Consider the following 14,683-nt stretch of genomic DNA (forward strand, 5'->3'; position numbering starts at 1 on the left):
GCTCCCCCTCTCCCTCTCTCGAGCCCCCGCTCCCCCTCTCTGGAGCCCCCGCTCCCCCTCTCCCTCCCTCGCGCCCCCGCTCTCTCCCCCCCCTCTCTCTCTCTCTCTCTTGAGCCCCCGCTCCCCCTCTCCCTCCCTTGAGCCTCCGCTCCCCCTCTCCCTCCCTCGAGCCCCCGCTCTCTCCCCCCTCTCTCTCTTTCTTGAGCCCCCGCTCTCTCCCCCCTTCTCTCTCGCTCTCTCGAGCCCCCCCTCTCTCTCTCTCTCTCTCTCCCCTTCGAGGCCCTGTGAGTTTAAATTAAAATATTTCCAGTTTAGAACAAAAATATCTGTTTCGATTGTTGCTGGGGTTCAGCAATGAACAATCAGGAGTGGGGACTTTGGTTGAAACTCACTTTTGGGAATGTTAATAATACACACAGATTGTGTATCCTGTACTTACCCCTAGATGCCGTGTTGCTGAGCGTGCAGCCTCTGTCTCTCTTTGATCAGTAGGATGATCCCTACAACAGCACTGATGATTCCCAGGGTGAGCCCCAAAGCACAGATTACTGTCCCGGGACCAGACTTTTCCTCAGGTACTTCAGGTTCTGTAAAGGAATGAGAGTCTCACAGTGAAACACAAGGTGAACACACAACACTGGAGATTCTCGCTCACCAGGCAGCTGCATCAACAATTTGGATACCCACTGGTCACTATTGTCCATAAAGCTTGTTCTACATTCACAGTGTCACAGCCACACACTCAAGGATCCAAAAAAGGTGATAAATTTATACGCACTATTAGTATGGCCACAGTAACAGCACTATCTGCAGAAACTCGATGGGCCGAATGGCCTCCTTCTGCATTCTTCTATGAAATCCTCGCTATAATCGACCTCATCAAAGTCCCTCAGTATCTTATATATTTCAATAAGATTACCTTTCATTCTTCTAAACTACAGTGGGCCAATCTTTCTTCAGAGGATAAGCTCTTCATCCAGGAATGAGTATATTGAGCTTTCTCTCAACTGCTTTAAACACAGTTATACCCTTTCTGAAACAGGGAGACCAAAACCTGTATCCCAGATGTGGTCGCACCAAGGCCCTGTACAGCTGCAGTCAAACATCCATCTTTTATATTTCATTCCTTATGGGGAGGAGGTGATATAGTGGTATTGTCACTGGACTAGTAAACCAGAGATCCAGAGTAACGCTCTGGGGACCCAGGTTCAACTTCTGCCACTACGCAAATCCTGCCACTACGATTTAAAAGTCTATTGTCAATTGTTGTAAAAACCCATCTGGTTCACTGATGTCCCTCAGGGAAGGAAATCTGCCATCCTTGCCTGTTGTGGCCTATATGTGACTCTAGATACACAGTAACATGTTTGACTCTTAACTGCCCTCTCAAGACGTCTTACAACACCAGGTTAAAGTCCAACAGGTTTCTGTGGAATCACTAGCTTTCGGAGCGTAGCTCCTTCATCAGGTGAGCTGCGCTCCGAAAGCTCGTGATTCCAAAGAAACCTGTTGGACTTTAACCTGGTGTTGTAAGACTTCTAACCGTGCCCACCCCAGTCCAACGCTGGCATCTCCACATCATCCCTCAAGGGAAATTAGGGATGGGCAATAAATGCTGGCCCAGCCTGCGACACCCACGGCCCATGAACAAATTTTAAAAAAAATTCCCCTCACAATAAACATCAATACTCCTTTGGCCTTCCTCATCACTTGCTGTACCTGCAAACTAACCTTTTGTGATTCCTGTACCAGGACACCCAGATCCCTCTGTACCACTGAGTTCTGCAATCTCTCTCCATTTCAACAGTAGACTGCTTTGTGTTTCATCCTGCCAAAGTGGGCAAGTTCACATTATCCCATATTATCCTCCATCTGCCAAATATTTACCCCCCATTTAACCTTTTTATATCAGTTTGCAGACTCTCTGCCTCAACTTGAGAACGTCATCGCTCTCTGGGTCATCTTCAGAACTTACTTACCCACCTCTCCTGGTGTCATTGACAAACTTTAGTGAGCACACACTCAGTCCCTTCATCCAAGTAATTGCTATAGATTCTAAATAATTGTAACCCAGCACTAATCCCCATAGCACTCCATTAGTTACAGCTTGCCAACCTGGAAATGACACATTTATCCCTACAGCCTGCTCCCTCTATCCATGCTAATATGTTACCCTCCACACAATGAAATCTTATTTTGTGCAGCAACCTTTGATGTGACACTTAGTAATCCAAGTATCCCCCATCTACATGTTCCCCTTTATTCACCTTGCTTGTTAATTCCTCAAAGAACTTTAACAAATCAGTTAAACACAATTTCCCTTTCACAAAATCATGTTGATGGTGTCTGATTCCATTAAGATTTTCTGAGAATCCTATTTTAACCTTCTTAATAATGGATTCCAGCAATTTGCCAATGACAGTTGCTTGGCTAATGGGCTTATAGATTCCTGCTTCTCCCTCCTTTCCTGAATATATTTGCTTTTCAGTGGGACCTTTCCTGGATTTAAGGAATTTTGAACGATTATTACCAATCCATATACTATCTCAGCAGCCCCTTCTTTTAATAATATAGGTTGCAAACCATTTGGTCCTGCAGACTAGTTAGCCTTTCGGTCTAATAGTTTTTCCAGTACCCTTTCCCTGGAGACGGTGATTATTTTAGGTTCCTCCTTGCTTTTGCCCTCTTGATTTTCAAATATCTTTAGGAAGTTTTCAAAGTCTTCTGTAGTAAAGACAGACACAAGACCTTTGCAATGTTTCTGCCATTTCATTTACCTTTATGTCACTTTAATTACCTTTTTGGGTTTAAAAAGGACCACATTTCTCACCCTCAAACCGAACATGAAGTTTTATTATGTTTAAGATCACTGCCACTTGGAGAATCCTTCACTAAGAGGTCATTGATTAATCCTGTCTCATTGCACATTACCAGGTCTATGGTATCTTTGTTCTTTAGAGCAGTACATGCTAGAGCCAGGTAAAAGATTGTCCCGAATACACTGTGAACTTATTCTCCAGCTACCTTTGCCAATCTGATGTTCCCAAACTACATGAATGTTAGAGTCTCCCATGAATATTGCAGTACCTTTTTACATGGCCCAATTTTTTCTTCTTGAATACTCTGTCCTATAGTGTGACTTTGGTGAGGGGGCCAATAATCTATTTTTACAAGTGACTTCTAACTTTTCCTATTTCTTATCTCCACTCAACCTGATTCATCGTCCCCTTTTGAGCTAAGATCATCTCTCACTACTATACGAATGTCATCGTTAACAGAGCTGCCTCACCAACTTTTCCAATTTCATGTCATTTCAATATGTCAAATACCGTTCAACATTGAAGTCCCACCTTGGCCGACTTTCAACCAGATTTCTGTTATGCTGATTAGGTCCTACATATCTATCTATCTCTGTGCTAACAATTCATCCTTTTTGTTATGAATATTGTGTGCATTCAGATTCAGAGCCTTTAACTGTCTTTTTATCATTTTTGCAATTTCTGGCATTATTTGCTGGTGCACACTTAGTTTGTATGCTCTTTCCCTTCCTGCCACACATTGGTAATCATTGTCCAAATCACTACCCTGCTCTATTACCTTATCGTTTGTTGGATTTGCTACATCTCCTCTCTTTTCACTACTCTTTAGTTTAAAGCCCTCCCTACTTCCCTAGTTATATGATTCAACAGTTCACTGGTCATGACACAGTTCCGGTGAAGCCTGTCCCAATGGTACAGCCCCCACTTTCCACAGTGCTGGTGCTAATGCTCCATGAACCATCACCCATGTCTCCCACACCAGTCTGTGAGCCATGATTAATTTCTCTAATCTTAATTACCCTCAGCCAATTAGCTCAGCTAATAATCCAGATGATGCAGAAACTCTTTTCTAGTCCTAGCTATGTTGTTGGTTCCTCCATAGACGACAGCAATTGAATCCTTCCTCCCTCATTGCAAGATCCTCTCTAACTTAGAGCAGATGCCCCAAACCCTCGCACCAGGCAGACAACACAGCCGTCTGAACTCTTGATCTTGGCAAGAGAACTGCATCTGTAAACCTGACTATACTGTTCTCTACTGCCACAATATTCCTATTTACTCCCAACACTTGAATGGCTTCCTGTACCATGGTACCATGGCAGGTTCGCTCATCCTTGTGGCCCTGCTCTCATCCATAAAGGCTGCAAGGCCCTCAAACCTGGTGGACTATTGCAAAAGCTGAGGTTCCTCTACTTCTACCTTCTCGATCCTCATACCTGCATTAATGCCCTTGTGTCCCTGACTGATCAAATCAAAGGATCCTATCCTAAGGTGTGTAACTACTTCGTGGAACAAAGCAATAAAACAGAAAATTCCGGGAAAATTCAGCAGGTGCAGGAGAAAACTCTGGCGGCATCTGTGGAGAGAGAAACAGTTAACGTTTCGAGTCGCTCTGATTCTTCAAGAGTTTGACTTCAGATCCACAGCTATGTGGTTGACTCTGTAATGGCCTAACAAGCTACTCAGTTGAAGGGATGGACAATAAATGCAGACTCAGCCAGCGATGCCCACATCCCATGAATTAATAATCTGAAAGAATCCTCTGGCTCTTCTGGAGAGGGATCATCACTCAGGAGAAATGCATTTCAACCAACCTCTGCTGTATCCCCAGGTCCTTCGGCCCTCCAAGCCTGCGCCGATCATGGTACCTGCTGAACCTAAAACCGTATGCACTTGCGGAGTCTGTATCCTTCCATTCCCATCCTATTCATATATTTGTCTAGATGCCCATTAAATGCCGCTATCGTACCTGCTCCCACCAGCTCCCCAGGCAGCGCGTTCCATATATTTACCACTCTGTGTTAAAAACCTGCCTCGCACATCAGTTCTGAGCTTTTCCCCACGCACTTTAAACCTATGTCCCTTAGTACTTGACTCCTCTACCCTAGGAAAGAGCATCTGTCTATCCACTCTGTCCATGCCACTCATAATCTTGTAGACTTCTATCAGGTCGCCTCTCAATTTACAATTGGGGGAAGGGTAAATACGATGTTGTCAGACAAGAATTGAAGTGCATAAGTTGGGAACATAGGCTGTCAGGGAAGGACACAAGTGAAATGTGGAACTTGTTCAAGGAACAGGTACTACGTGTCCTTGATATGTATGTCCCTGTCAGGCAGGGAAGAGATGGTCGAGTGAGGGAACCATGGTTGACAAGAGAGGTTGAATGTCTTGTTAAGAGGAAAAAGGTGACTTATGTAAGGCTGAGGAAACAAGGTTCAGACAGGGCGTTGGAGGGATACAAGATAGCCAGGAGGGAACTGAAGAAAGGGATTAGGAGAGCTAAGAGAGGGCATGAACAATCTTTGGCGGGTAGGATCAAGGAAAACCCCAAGGCCTTTTACACATAGGTGAGAAATATGAGAATGACTAGAGCGAGGGGAGGTCCGATCAAGGACAGTAGCAGGAGATTGTGTATTGAGTCTGAAGAGATAAGAGAGGTCTTGAACGAGTACTTTTCTTCTGTATTTACAAATGAGAGGGGCCATATTGTTGGAGAGGACAGTGTGAAACAGACTGGTAAGCTTGAGGAAATACTTGTTAGGAAGGAAGGTGTGTTGGGCATTTTGAAAAATTTGAGGATAGACAAGTCCCCCGGGCCTGACGGGATATATCCAAGGATTCTATGGGCAGCAAGAGATGAAATTGCAGAGCCGTTGGCAATGATCTTTTCGTCCTCACTGTCAACAGGGGTGGTACCAGGGGATTGGAGAGTGGCGAATGTCGTGCCCCTGTTCAAAAAAGGGACTAGGGATAACCCTGGTAATTACAGGCCAGTTAGTCTTACTTCGGTGGTAGGCAAAGTCATGGAAAGGGTACTGAAGGATAGGATTTCTGAGCATCTGGAAAGACACTGCTTGATTAGGGATAGTCAGCACGGATTTGTGAGGGGAGGTCTTGCCTTACAAGTCTTATTGAATTCTTTGAGGAGGTGACCAAGCATGTGGATGAAGGTAAAGCAGTGGATGTAGCGTACATGGATTTTAGTAAGGCATTTGATAAGGTTCCCCATGGTAGGCTTCTGCAGAAAGTAAGGAGGCATGGGATAGTGGGAAATTTGGCCAGTTGGATAACGAACTGGCTAACCGATAGAAGTCAGAGAGTGGTGGAGGATGGCAAATATTCAGCCTGGATCCCAGTTACCAGTGGCGTACCGCAGGGATCAGTACTGGGTCCTCTGCTGTTTGTGATTTTCATTAATGACTTGGATGAGGGAGTTGAAGGGTGGGTCAGTAAATTTGCAGACGATACAAAGATTGGTGGAGTTGTGGATAGTGAGGAGGGCTGTTGTCGGCTGCAAAGAGACATAGATAGGATGCAGAGCTGGGCTGAGAAGTGGCAGATGGAGTTTAACCCTGAAAAGTGTGAGGTTGTCCATTTTGGAAGGACAAATATGAATGCGGAATACAGGGTTAACGGTAAAGTTCTTGGCAATGTGGAGGAGCAGAGAGATCTTGGAGTCTATGTTCATACATCTTTGAAAGTTGCCACTCAAGTGGATAGAGCTGTGAAGAAGGCCTATGGTGTGCTAGCGTTCATTAACAGAGGGATTGAATTTAAGAGCCGTGAGGTGATGATGCAGCTGTACAAAACTTTAGTAAGGCCACATTTGGAGTACTGTGTACAGTTCTTGTCGCCTCATTTTAGGAAGGATGTGGAAGCTTTGGAAAAGGTGCAAAGGAGATTTACCAGGATGTTGCCTGGAATGGAGAGTAGGTCTTACGAGGAAAGGTTGAGGGTGCTAGGCCTTTTCTCATTAGAACGGAGAAGGATGAGGGGCGACTTGATAGAGGTTTATAAGATGATCAGGGGAATAGATAGAGTAGACAGTCAGAAACTTTTTTCCCGGGTGGAACAAACCATTACAAGGGGACATAAATTTAAGGTGAATGGTGGAAGATATAGGGGGTATGTCAGAGGTAGGTTCTTTACCCAGAGAGTAGTGGGGGCATGGAATTCACTGCCTGTGGAAGTAGTTGAGTCAGAAACATTAGGGACCATCAAGCAGCTATTGGATAGGTACATGGATTACGGTAAAATGATATAGTGTAGATTTATTTCTTCTTAAGGGCAGCATGGTAGCATTGTGGATAGCACAATTGCTTCACAGCTCCAGGGTCCCAGGTTCGATTCCGGCTTGGGTCACTGTCTGTGCGGAGTCTGCACATCCTCCCCGTGTCTGCGTGGGTTTTCTCCGGGTGCTCCGGTTTCCTCCCACAGTCCAAAGATGTGCAGGTTAGGTGGATTGGCCATGATAAATTACCCTTAGTGTCCAAAATTACCCTTAGTGTTGGGTGGAGGTGTTGACTTTGGGTAGGGTGCTCTTTCCAAGAGCTGGTGCAGACTCAATGGAACGAATGGCCTCCTTCTGCACTGTAAATTCAATGATAATCTATGATTAATCTAGGACAAACGTTCGGCACAACATCATGGGCCGAAGGGCCTGTACTGTGCTGTATTTTCTATGTTCTATGTTCAACCTCCGTTATTCCAATGGGAACAGACCGAGTTTATCTAACCTCTCCTCATAGCTAATGCCCTCCATGCCAGACAACAGCCTAGTAAACCACTTCTGTACCCTCTCCAAAGCATCTACATCCTTCTGGTAGTGTGGCGATCAGAATTGTACACAATATTCCAAATGAGGCCTAACTAAGGTCCTGTACCGCTGCAACAGGACTTGCCAATTTTTATATTCAATGCCCCAACCGATGAAGGCCAGCATGCAGTATGCCTTCTTGACCACCTATCCACAAGTGTTGTCACTTTCAATGATTGGTGGACATGCACGCCCAGATCTGTGCTTGTCAGTACTTGCAAGAGTTCTACCATTTACTGTGTAATTCCGACCTGCATTGGACCTTCCAAAGTGCATTACCTCATTAAACTCCATCTGCTATTTCTCCGCCCAAGACTCCAACCAGTTTATATCCTGTTGTATCCTCTGACAGTCCTCTTCACTATCCGCAACTCCACCAATTTTTGTGACGCCTGTGAACTTACTAATCAGACCAGCTACATTTTCTTCCAAATCATTTATAAACGATGAACAAAAAAGGTGCCTTTCCCCTCATCTATCATCTTTGTCACTTATTCAAAAAAATTGATCAAATTAGTGAGGCACGACCTCCCTTCACAAAACCATTCTGTCCATCACTAATAAGTTCATTTGTTTCCAAATGTGAGTAAATCCTGTCTCTAAGAATCTTTTCCAATTTCCAATTCCAGGGTAGCACGGTAGCATTGTGGATAGCACAAATGCTTCACAGCTCCAGGGTCCCAGGTTCGATTCCGGCTTGGGTCACTGCCTGTGCGGAGTCTGCACATCCTCCCCGTGTGTGCGTGGGTTTCCTCCCACAGTCCAAAGATGTGCGGGTTAGGTGATGTGGCCATGCTAAATTGCCCATAGTGTCCAAAATTGCCCTTAGTGTTGGGTGGGGTTACTGGGTTATGGGGATAGGGTGGCGGTGTGGACCTTGTGTAGGGTGCTCTTTCCAAGAGCCGGTGCAGACTCGATGGGCCGAATGGCCTCCTTCTGCACTGTAAATTCTATGATTCTATTTCCCTACTGCTGACATAAGGCTCATCAGCCTATAATTTTCTGGATTATCCCTGCCCTTCAATGGCACAACATTGGCTACTCTCCAGTCCTCTGGAACTTCACCTGCAGCCAATGAGGATACAAAGATTACTGTCAAGGCCTCAGCAATTTCCTCCCTTGCCTCCCTCAGTATTCTGGGGTAGATCCCATAAGGCCCTGGGAACTTATCTACATTAATGCTTTTTAAGATCCCCTTTTTACTACCCTCTGACATCCTGCATTCCAATCCCCCTGCCACATTAGTTTAAATCCTCCCCAACAACGCTAGCAAACAACCCCCCTAGGACATTGGTTCCAATCCTGCCCAGGTGTAGACCATCCGATTTGTAATGGTCCCACCTCTCCCAGAAACGGTTCCAATGTCCCAAAAATCTGAATCCCTCCCTCTTGCACCACCTCTCAAGCCATGCATTCATCCTGTCTATCCTGGCATTCCTGCTCTGACTAGCACATGGTTCTTCGGCTACTCACAGTACAGTCGAAGTGACTGAGTTGACTTCTCCCAGAATCTTCTTCTGCCGCCTCTATTGGACTGTCACAGGGTTTACCCACACCTCCACCAGTGCAGAGTCACAGCCCTTGCTGGGATGTAGCTCTACATTAGGCTCAGATCCATTTTCTGGTGAACATCTCACTAACACATTCCCTCAGCAGTCAGAGGCAGGGACATCCCAGGTTTCCAGCAGTCAGAGGACTGCAGGAGGCCAGCCACCTGGCACTGGTAGCAATCACAAAATTATTACCTTTGAGGTCCTACTCTTTAGTTCATCTCCTAACTCCCTAAATTCAGCATGTAGGACCTCATCCCGTTTTTTACCAATATCGTTGGTGCCTATATACACCACGACAGCTGGCTGTTCACCTTCCCCCTTTAGAATGTCCTGCAGCTGCTCTGAGACATCCAGGACCCTTGCACCTTGGAGGCATCATACTTTCCTGGAGCTTGTTTGCGTCTGCAAAAACACATGTCTACTCTCCTTACAATCAAATCCCCTATCACTATAGCTCTGCCACTCTTTTTCCTACCCTCCTGCGCAGAAGAGCCAGCCACGGTGCCAAGTACCTGGCTGCTGCTGCCTTCCCTTGTTGAGCCATCTCCCCCAACAGTATCCAAAACGGTATACCTGTTTTGGAGGGAGATGACCGCAGGGAACCCCTGCACTGCCTTCCTACTCTTCCTCTGTCTGATGGTGATCTATTTCCTATCTCCCTCGGTACTCTTTATCTGCGGTGTGACCAACTCACTGAACGTGCTATCCACGACGTCCTCAGAATCGTGGATGCTCCAAAGTGAGTCCATCCGCAGCTCTAGAGCCATCAAGCGGTCTAACAGGAGCTGCAGCTGGACACACTTCTCGCACATGAAGGAGCCAGGGACAGTGGACACGTCCCTGAACTCCCAAACACGGGTCTGGGATTTCCTGCCATGTCTCAACCCTTAAGTTAACTGACAACAACAACTACAATGTCAAGAAAAAAAAGAAGAGAAAAATGAAAGGAAAAACTACTTGCCAGTCACCAGCCAATCAATTATCTGCTGGTCGAGGTGACTGAGTTGACTTCTTCCAGAATCAATCTGCTAACCGTGATATCCTTCTTTACCCTTGCTTGTCCTCCTCACAGCGCCTTTTTTTTTGGTTAGAGGAGGAGGGAGAAACACTGATGTAGTGTTTGGGCTTAACTGCTCCTTGACACCAGTTCTTCGGCTACTCACAGTACAGTTGAAGGGACTGAGTTGACTTCTCCCAGAATCCTCTTCTGCCATTTCTATTGGACTGTCACAGGGTTTACCCACACCTCCACCAGCGCAGAGTCACAGCTCTTGGTGGGATGTAGCTCTAGATTAGGCTCAGATCCACTTTCTGGTGAACATCTCACTAACACATTCCCTCAGCATTCAGAGGCAGGGACATCCCAGGTCTCCAGCAGTCAGAGGAACATTAGGCAGAGGTTTGAGAGTCATTCAGCAGACTAGAGTTAACAATAGAGGAGTCCTTCCATGTTCTGTCTGATGTTGTGGCTCTGACACGCGAGCACCATGGGGAGGTTGGCGATCACCATGGAGACCTGGGTCCTGCAGGTCCGGCCAGATTTGAGCTTGACCCTCACTCCATGGCCACACATCCTGGTGGGCATCAGCATGGCATCCTAGGAGCCTCCACTTAGGACATCCCAAGGGTGTGCAGCTGCTCACAGTCCCCTCTACCTCAGCCTGCATCCACTCCAGTAGTGCAGGCCACAGAGAGTGCTTCTGTCATGGAGCAGGAATCTCTTATCAGGACGGGGCCCTCCAGGCCTCGGGACACCAGCGCAGCTCTACCAAAGTCATCACAGTTAACAGGGTGAGCAGGATGTAGCAGTTGGCAAGCTGCCTCCACCTATCTGTGGATGTCAGGGCTGCACTCAGGTGTTTTTGGCAGTGAGAAGGACTACGGAAGGTGTTGCCATGGCGTTAAGGTAGGATAGCAGCTCAGTAATCCTCCCACACTGCTCATACCCCTCCCAGACAGAACCTTTGTTACTTCAATTTTTGCTGGACACCATTGTTACGAGACCTCAAGATGGTGCTGCTACACATCTACGTCAGGATCGTGTTTGACCCTTCATCCCTCACTGCCCTAATGCCTCCGATTTACCTGGAGCCTCTTCATGTGCGGGTAGAACGGCCCTTTATTCTTCGGCCTCCCCAAAATATTGGATCCTATCATTGTTATGGTTGACATTCTGACCCATGAACATATCATCTGCCAAGAGCCCACGCCCCACGTGGATCTTGACCCACCCCATCCGGAGGTTGTGTGCACAGTTAAACGTGTGCACAGTTTCACATGTGCCCTCCCCTGTATCATATCTTCCCTATCTACAGCTGCAGGTGCCCCCCAGTGGCCATCCCCTCCTAGTACAGAGCCGCCAATCCCAGGGAGGCAAGGCAGCCCTTAGATAACGGTGTCAGACTCCGGGAGGAGAAGACCCCTGCACTCCGCAACCCCTGGTGAAGTACTGGTGAAAGTCTGAAAATGGAGGCTGCGCGAGTGCTGTAGCACAGTGGTGTCCTTATCGACAATGTCGTAAAGAGCAGGAGGCTCCAGTGTGATATTAAATGCCCCAGTGTGATATCGAACGCAACAAGAAAAGTTCAGCTCTGGCAGGTAGACCATCTATGTTGCACTCACCTCGAAGTCACGAACAAACTGAGGTCCAACCTGTGCAAACCACACATTTTCAAATGGGTTTGAGACCAGCAGGTTTTTACACCGGCAGGTTTCCAACGTTTATCGCTCCCGCTGGATTCTCTACTCCTGCCTGCCAACAAACCCACTGCAGGGTGGGAAAATTCCACCTATATTTTCTGCAGCACTCAATGCTGTAAAAGTTCTACACTGACCAGAGATTCACTGCTGAAGATTACACAATCAGCCACATTTTCTCATTCTGTGTAGAATAATTAATTACAGATGTTGAGATCGACTTCAGATTAAGTTTACAATTAATGCCCCAAATCACTTAATTAACAGTCAGTCAGACTAATTACATTTTAGTACCCGGGATTCTATCTACTTTTTGGTGAAAATGTAAATGGAGGCCTTTCAAGAACAGGAAACTCGGTTGGGTATAAACCAGAGCTGAAATCAGCTCTATTCTCAAATCCATACTAACCCCAGAATACAGTTGTTGGCTCCTCCAGACCCTCATGCTCCACATGGCAGGAATACATGTCTCCTGGACTTGGGGTGAATTTCAGATATGTGAATCTCTGGTAGGAATAATCCAGTTTTGTATAGTACTCAGTGATGTTGACTCCGTCAGTCAGATCCTCATTGTTTTTCTTCCACTTCATGATGATTCGCGGAGGGTAGAATCCATCAGCCAGACAGATCAACGCGTTGGACTGTCCCCATTCTACAGGGTCTTCAGGGTACATGGCAATCTGAGGGGCAACTGTGGCAGGAAACAGAAAGAATACATTTAAATGACGCGATGTAACAGGATAAACAAAATAGCTACATTATGTAGTGTGGAAAATATACCAGTGACTATTGTTATGGGCCAGGGATTAGAGAACACTAAAGTATATCATGGAGTTCACCTGACCAACAAAATTTAACAGATTTTGGTTATGGGGAGCACAAGGGCCTACTCTACAGGTGTGATGCAACAGAGATCTGAAGAATTTTTAAACAAAACAATGTTTATTCTATGAATCCAGTTAACATTTATTAAATACACAGTAAGCATCTGAACAACTATCAACACAAATACTCCCCCTAAAGATACAGTACTCTATAGGTAACCCTTAGTAACTTTCCTAACAACATCCATAAGCCAAAGACCTAAGGTCAGGGAGTCACTCCGTCCCTCGCTCAGTGAGTCACTCAGGACCCCGGTCAGTGAGTCACTCAGGACCCCGGTCAGTGAGTCACTCCGTCCCCCGCTCAGTGAGTCACTCCATGCCCCGGTCAGTGAGTCACTCCGGACTCCGGTCAGTGAGTCACTCCATGCCCCGGTCAGTGAGTCACTCCGGACTCCGGTCAGTGAGTCACTCCATGCCCCGGTCAGTGAGTCACTCCATCCCCCGATCAGTGAGTCACTCCATCCCCCGGTCAGTGAATCACTCAGGACCCCGGTCAGTGAGTCACTCCGTCCCCTGGTCAGTGAGTCACTCCGTCCCCCGGTCAGTGAGTCACTCCGGACCCCGGTCAGTGAGTCACTCCATCCCCCGGTCAGAGAGTCACTCCATCCCTCGGTCAGTGAGTCACTCCGGACCCCGGTCAGTGAGTCACTCCGGACCCCGGTCAGTGAGTGACTCCGGACCCCGGTCAGTGAGTCTCTGCATCCCCCGGTCAGTGAGTCACTCCATCCCCCGGTCAGTAAGTCAATCCGGTCCCCGGTCAGTGAGTCAGTCCAGACCCCGGTCAGTGAGTCACTCCATCCCCTGGTCAGTGAGTCACTCCGGACCCCGGTCAGTGAGTCACTCCGTCCCCCGGACAGTGAATCACTCAGGACCCCGGACAGTGAATCACTCAGGACCCCGGTCAGTGAGTCACTCCATCCCCTGGTCAGTGAGTCACTCTGGACCCCGGTCAGTGAGTCACTCCGTCCCCCGGACAGTGAATCACTCAGGACCCCGGACAGTGAATCACTCAGGACCCCGGTCAGTGAGTCACTCCATCCCCTGGTCAGTGAGTCACTCTGGACCCCGGTCAGTGAGTCACTCCGGACCCCGGTCAGTGAGTCACTTCATCCCCCGGTCAGTGAGTCACTCCATCCCCCGGTCAGTGAGTTACTCCGCCCCCCCGGTCAGTGAGTCACTCCGGACCCCGGTCAGTGAGTCACTCCATCCCCCGGTCAGCGAGTCACTCCATCCCCCGGTCAGCGAGTCACTCCGGACCCCGGTCAGTGAGTCACTCCATCCCCCGGTCAGCGAGTCACTCCATCCCCCGGTCAGCGAGTCACTCCATCCCCCGGTCAGCGAGTCACTCCGGACCCCGGTCAGTGAGTCATTCCGGACCCCGGTCAGTGAGTGACTCCGGACCCCGGTCAGTGAGACTCTCCATCCCCCAGTCAGTGAGTCACTCCGGACCCCGGTCAGTGAGTCACTCCGGGCCCCGGTCAGTGAGTCACTCCGGACCCCGGTCAGTGAGTCTCTCCATCACCGATCAGTGATTCACTCCGGACCCCGGTCAGTGGGTCACTCCATACCCCGGTCAGTGAGTCACTCCACTCCCTGGTCAGTGAGTTACTCCGTCCCCTGGTCAGTGAGTTACTCCGTCCCCTGGTCAGTGAGTCACTCCGTCCCCCGGTCACAGAGTCACTCCGGACCCCGGTCAGTGAGTCACTCCGGACCCCGGTCAGTGAGTCACTCCGGACCCCGGTCAGTGAGTCACTCCGGACCCCGGTCAGTGAGTCACTCCGGACCCCGGTCAGTGAGTCACTCCGGACCCCGGTCAGTGAGTCACTCCGGACCCCGGTCAGCGAGTCACTCCGGACCCCGGTCAGCGAGTCACTCCGGACCCCGGTCAGTGAGTCACTCCGGACCCCGGTC

The 14,683-nt window shown here is 48.2% G+C and overlaps 1 protein-coding gene across 1 annotated transcript in view; it reads right to left on the reverse strand.

Annotated features, from left to right (window-relative positions):
* The window catches only part of LOC140390197 (H-2 class II histocompatibility antigen, A-U alpha chain-like), a 203,474-nt gene that overhangs the window by 19,881 nt on the left and 168,910 nt on the right, over positions 1–14,683 (reverse strand). The window contains exons 3-4 of the mRNA XM_072475147.1: positions 12,298–12,579; positions 440–587 (exon numbers count right to left, since the gene is read on the reverse strand). Coding sequence (XP_072331248.1) covers positions 442–587; positions 12,298–12,579 — 428 coding nt within the window. The 3' untranslated portion in view covers positions 440–441. The remainder of the gene's footprint in view (positions 1–439; positions 588–12,297; positions 12,580–14,683) is intronic.

This window comes from Scyliorhinus torazame, chromosome 14, assembly GCF_047496885.1.
Source record: "Scyliorhinus torazame isolate Kashiwa2021f chromosome 14, sScyTor2.1, whole genome shotgun sequence".
Taxonomy (NCBI): Eukaryota; Metazoa; Chordata; class Chondrichthyes; order Carcharhiniformes; family Scyliorhinidae; genus Scyliorhinus; species Scyliorhinus torazame.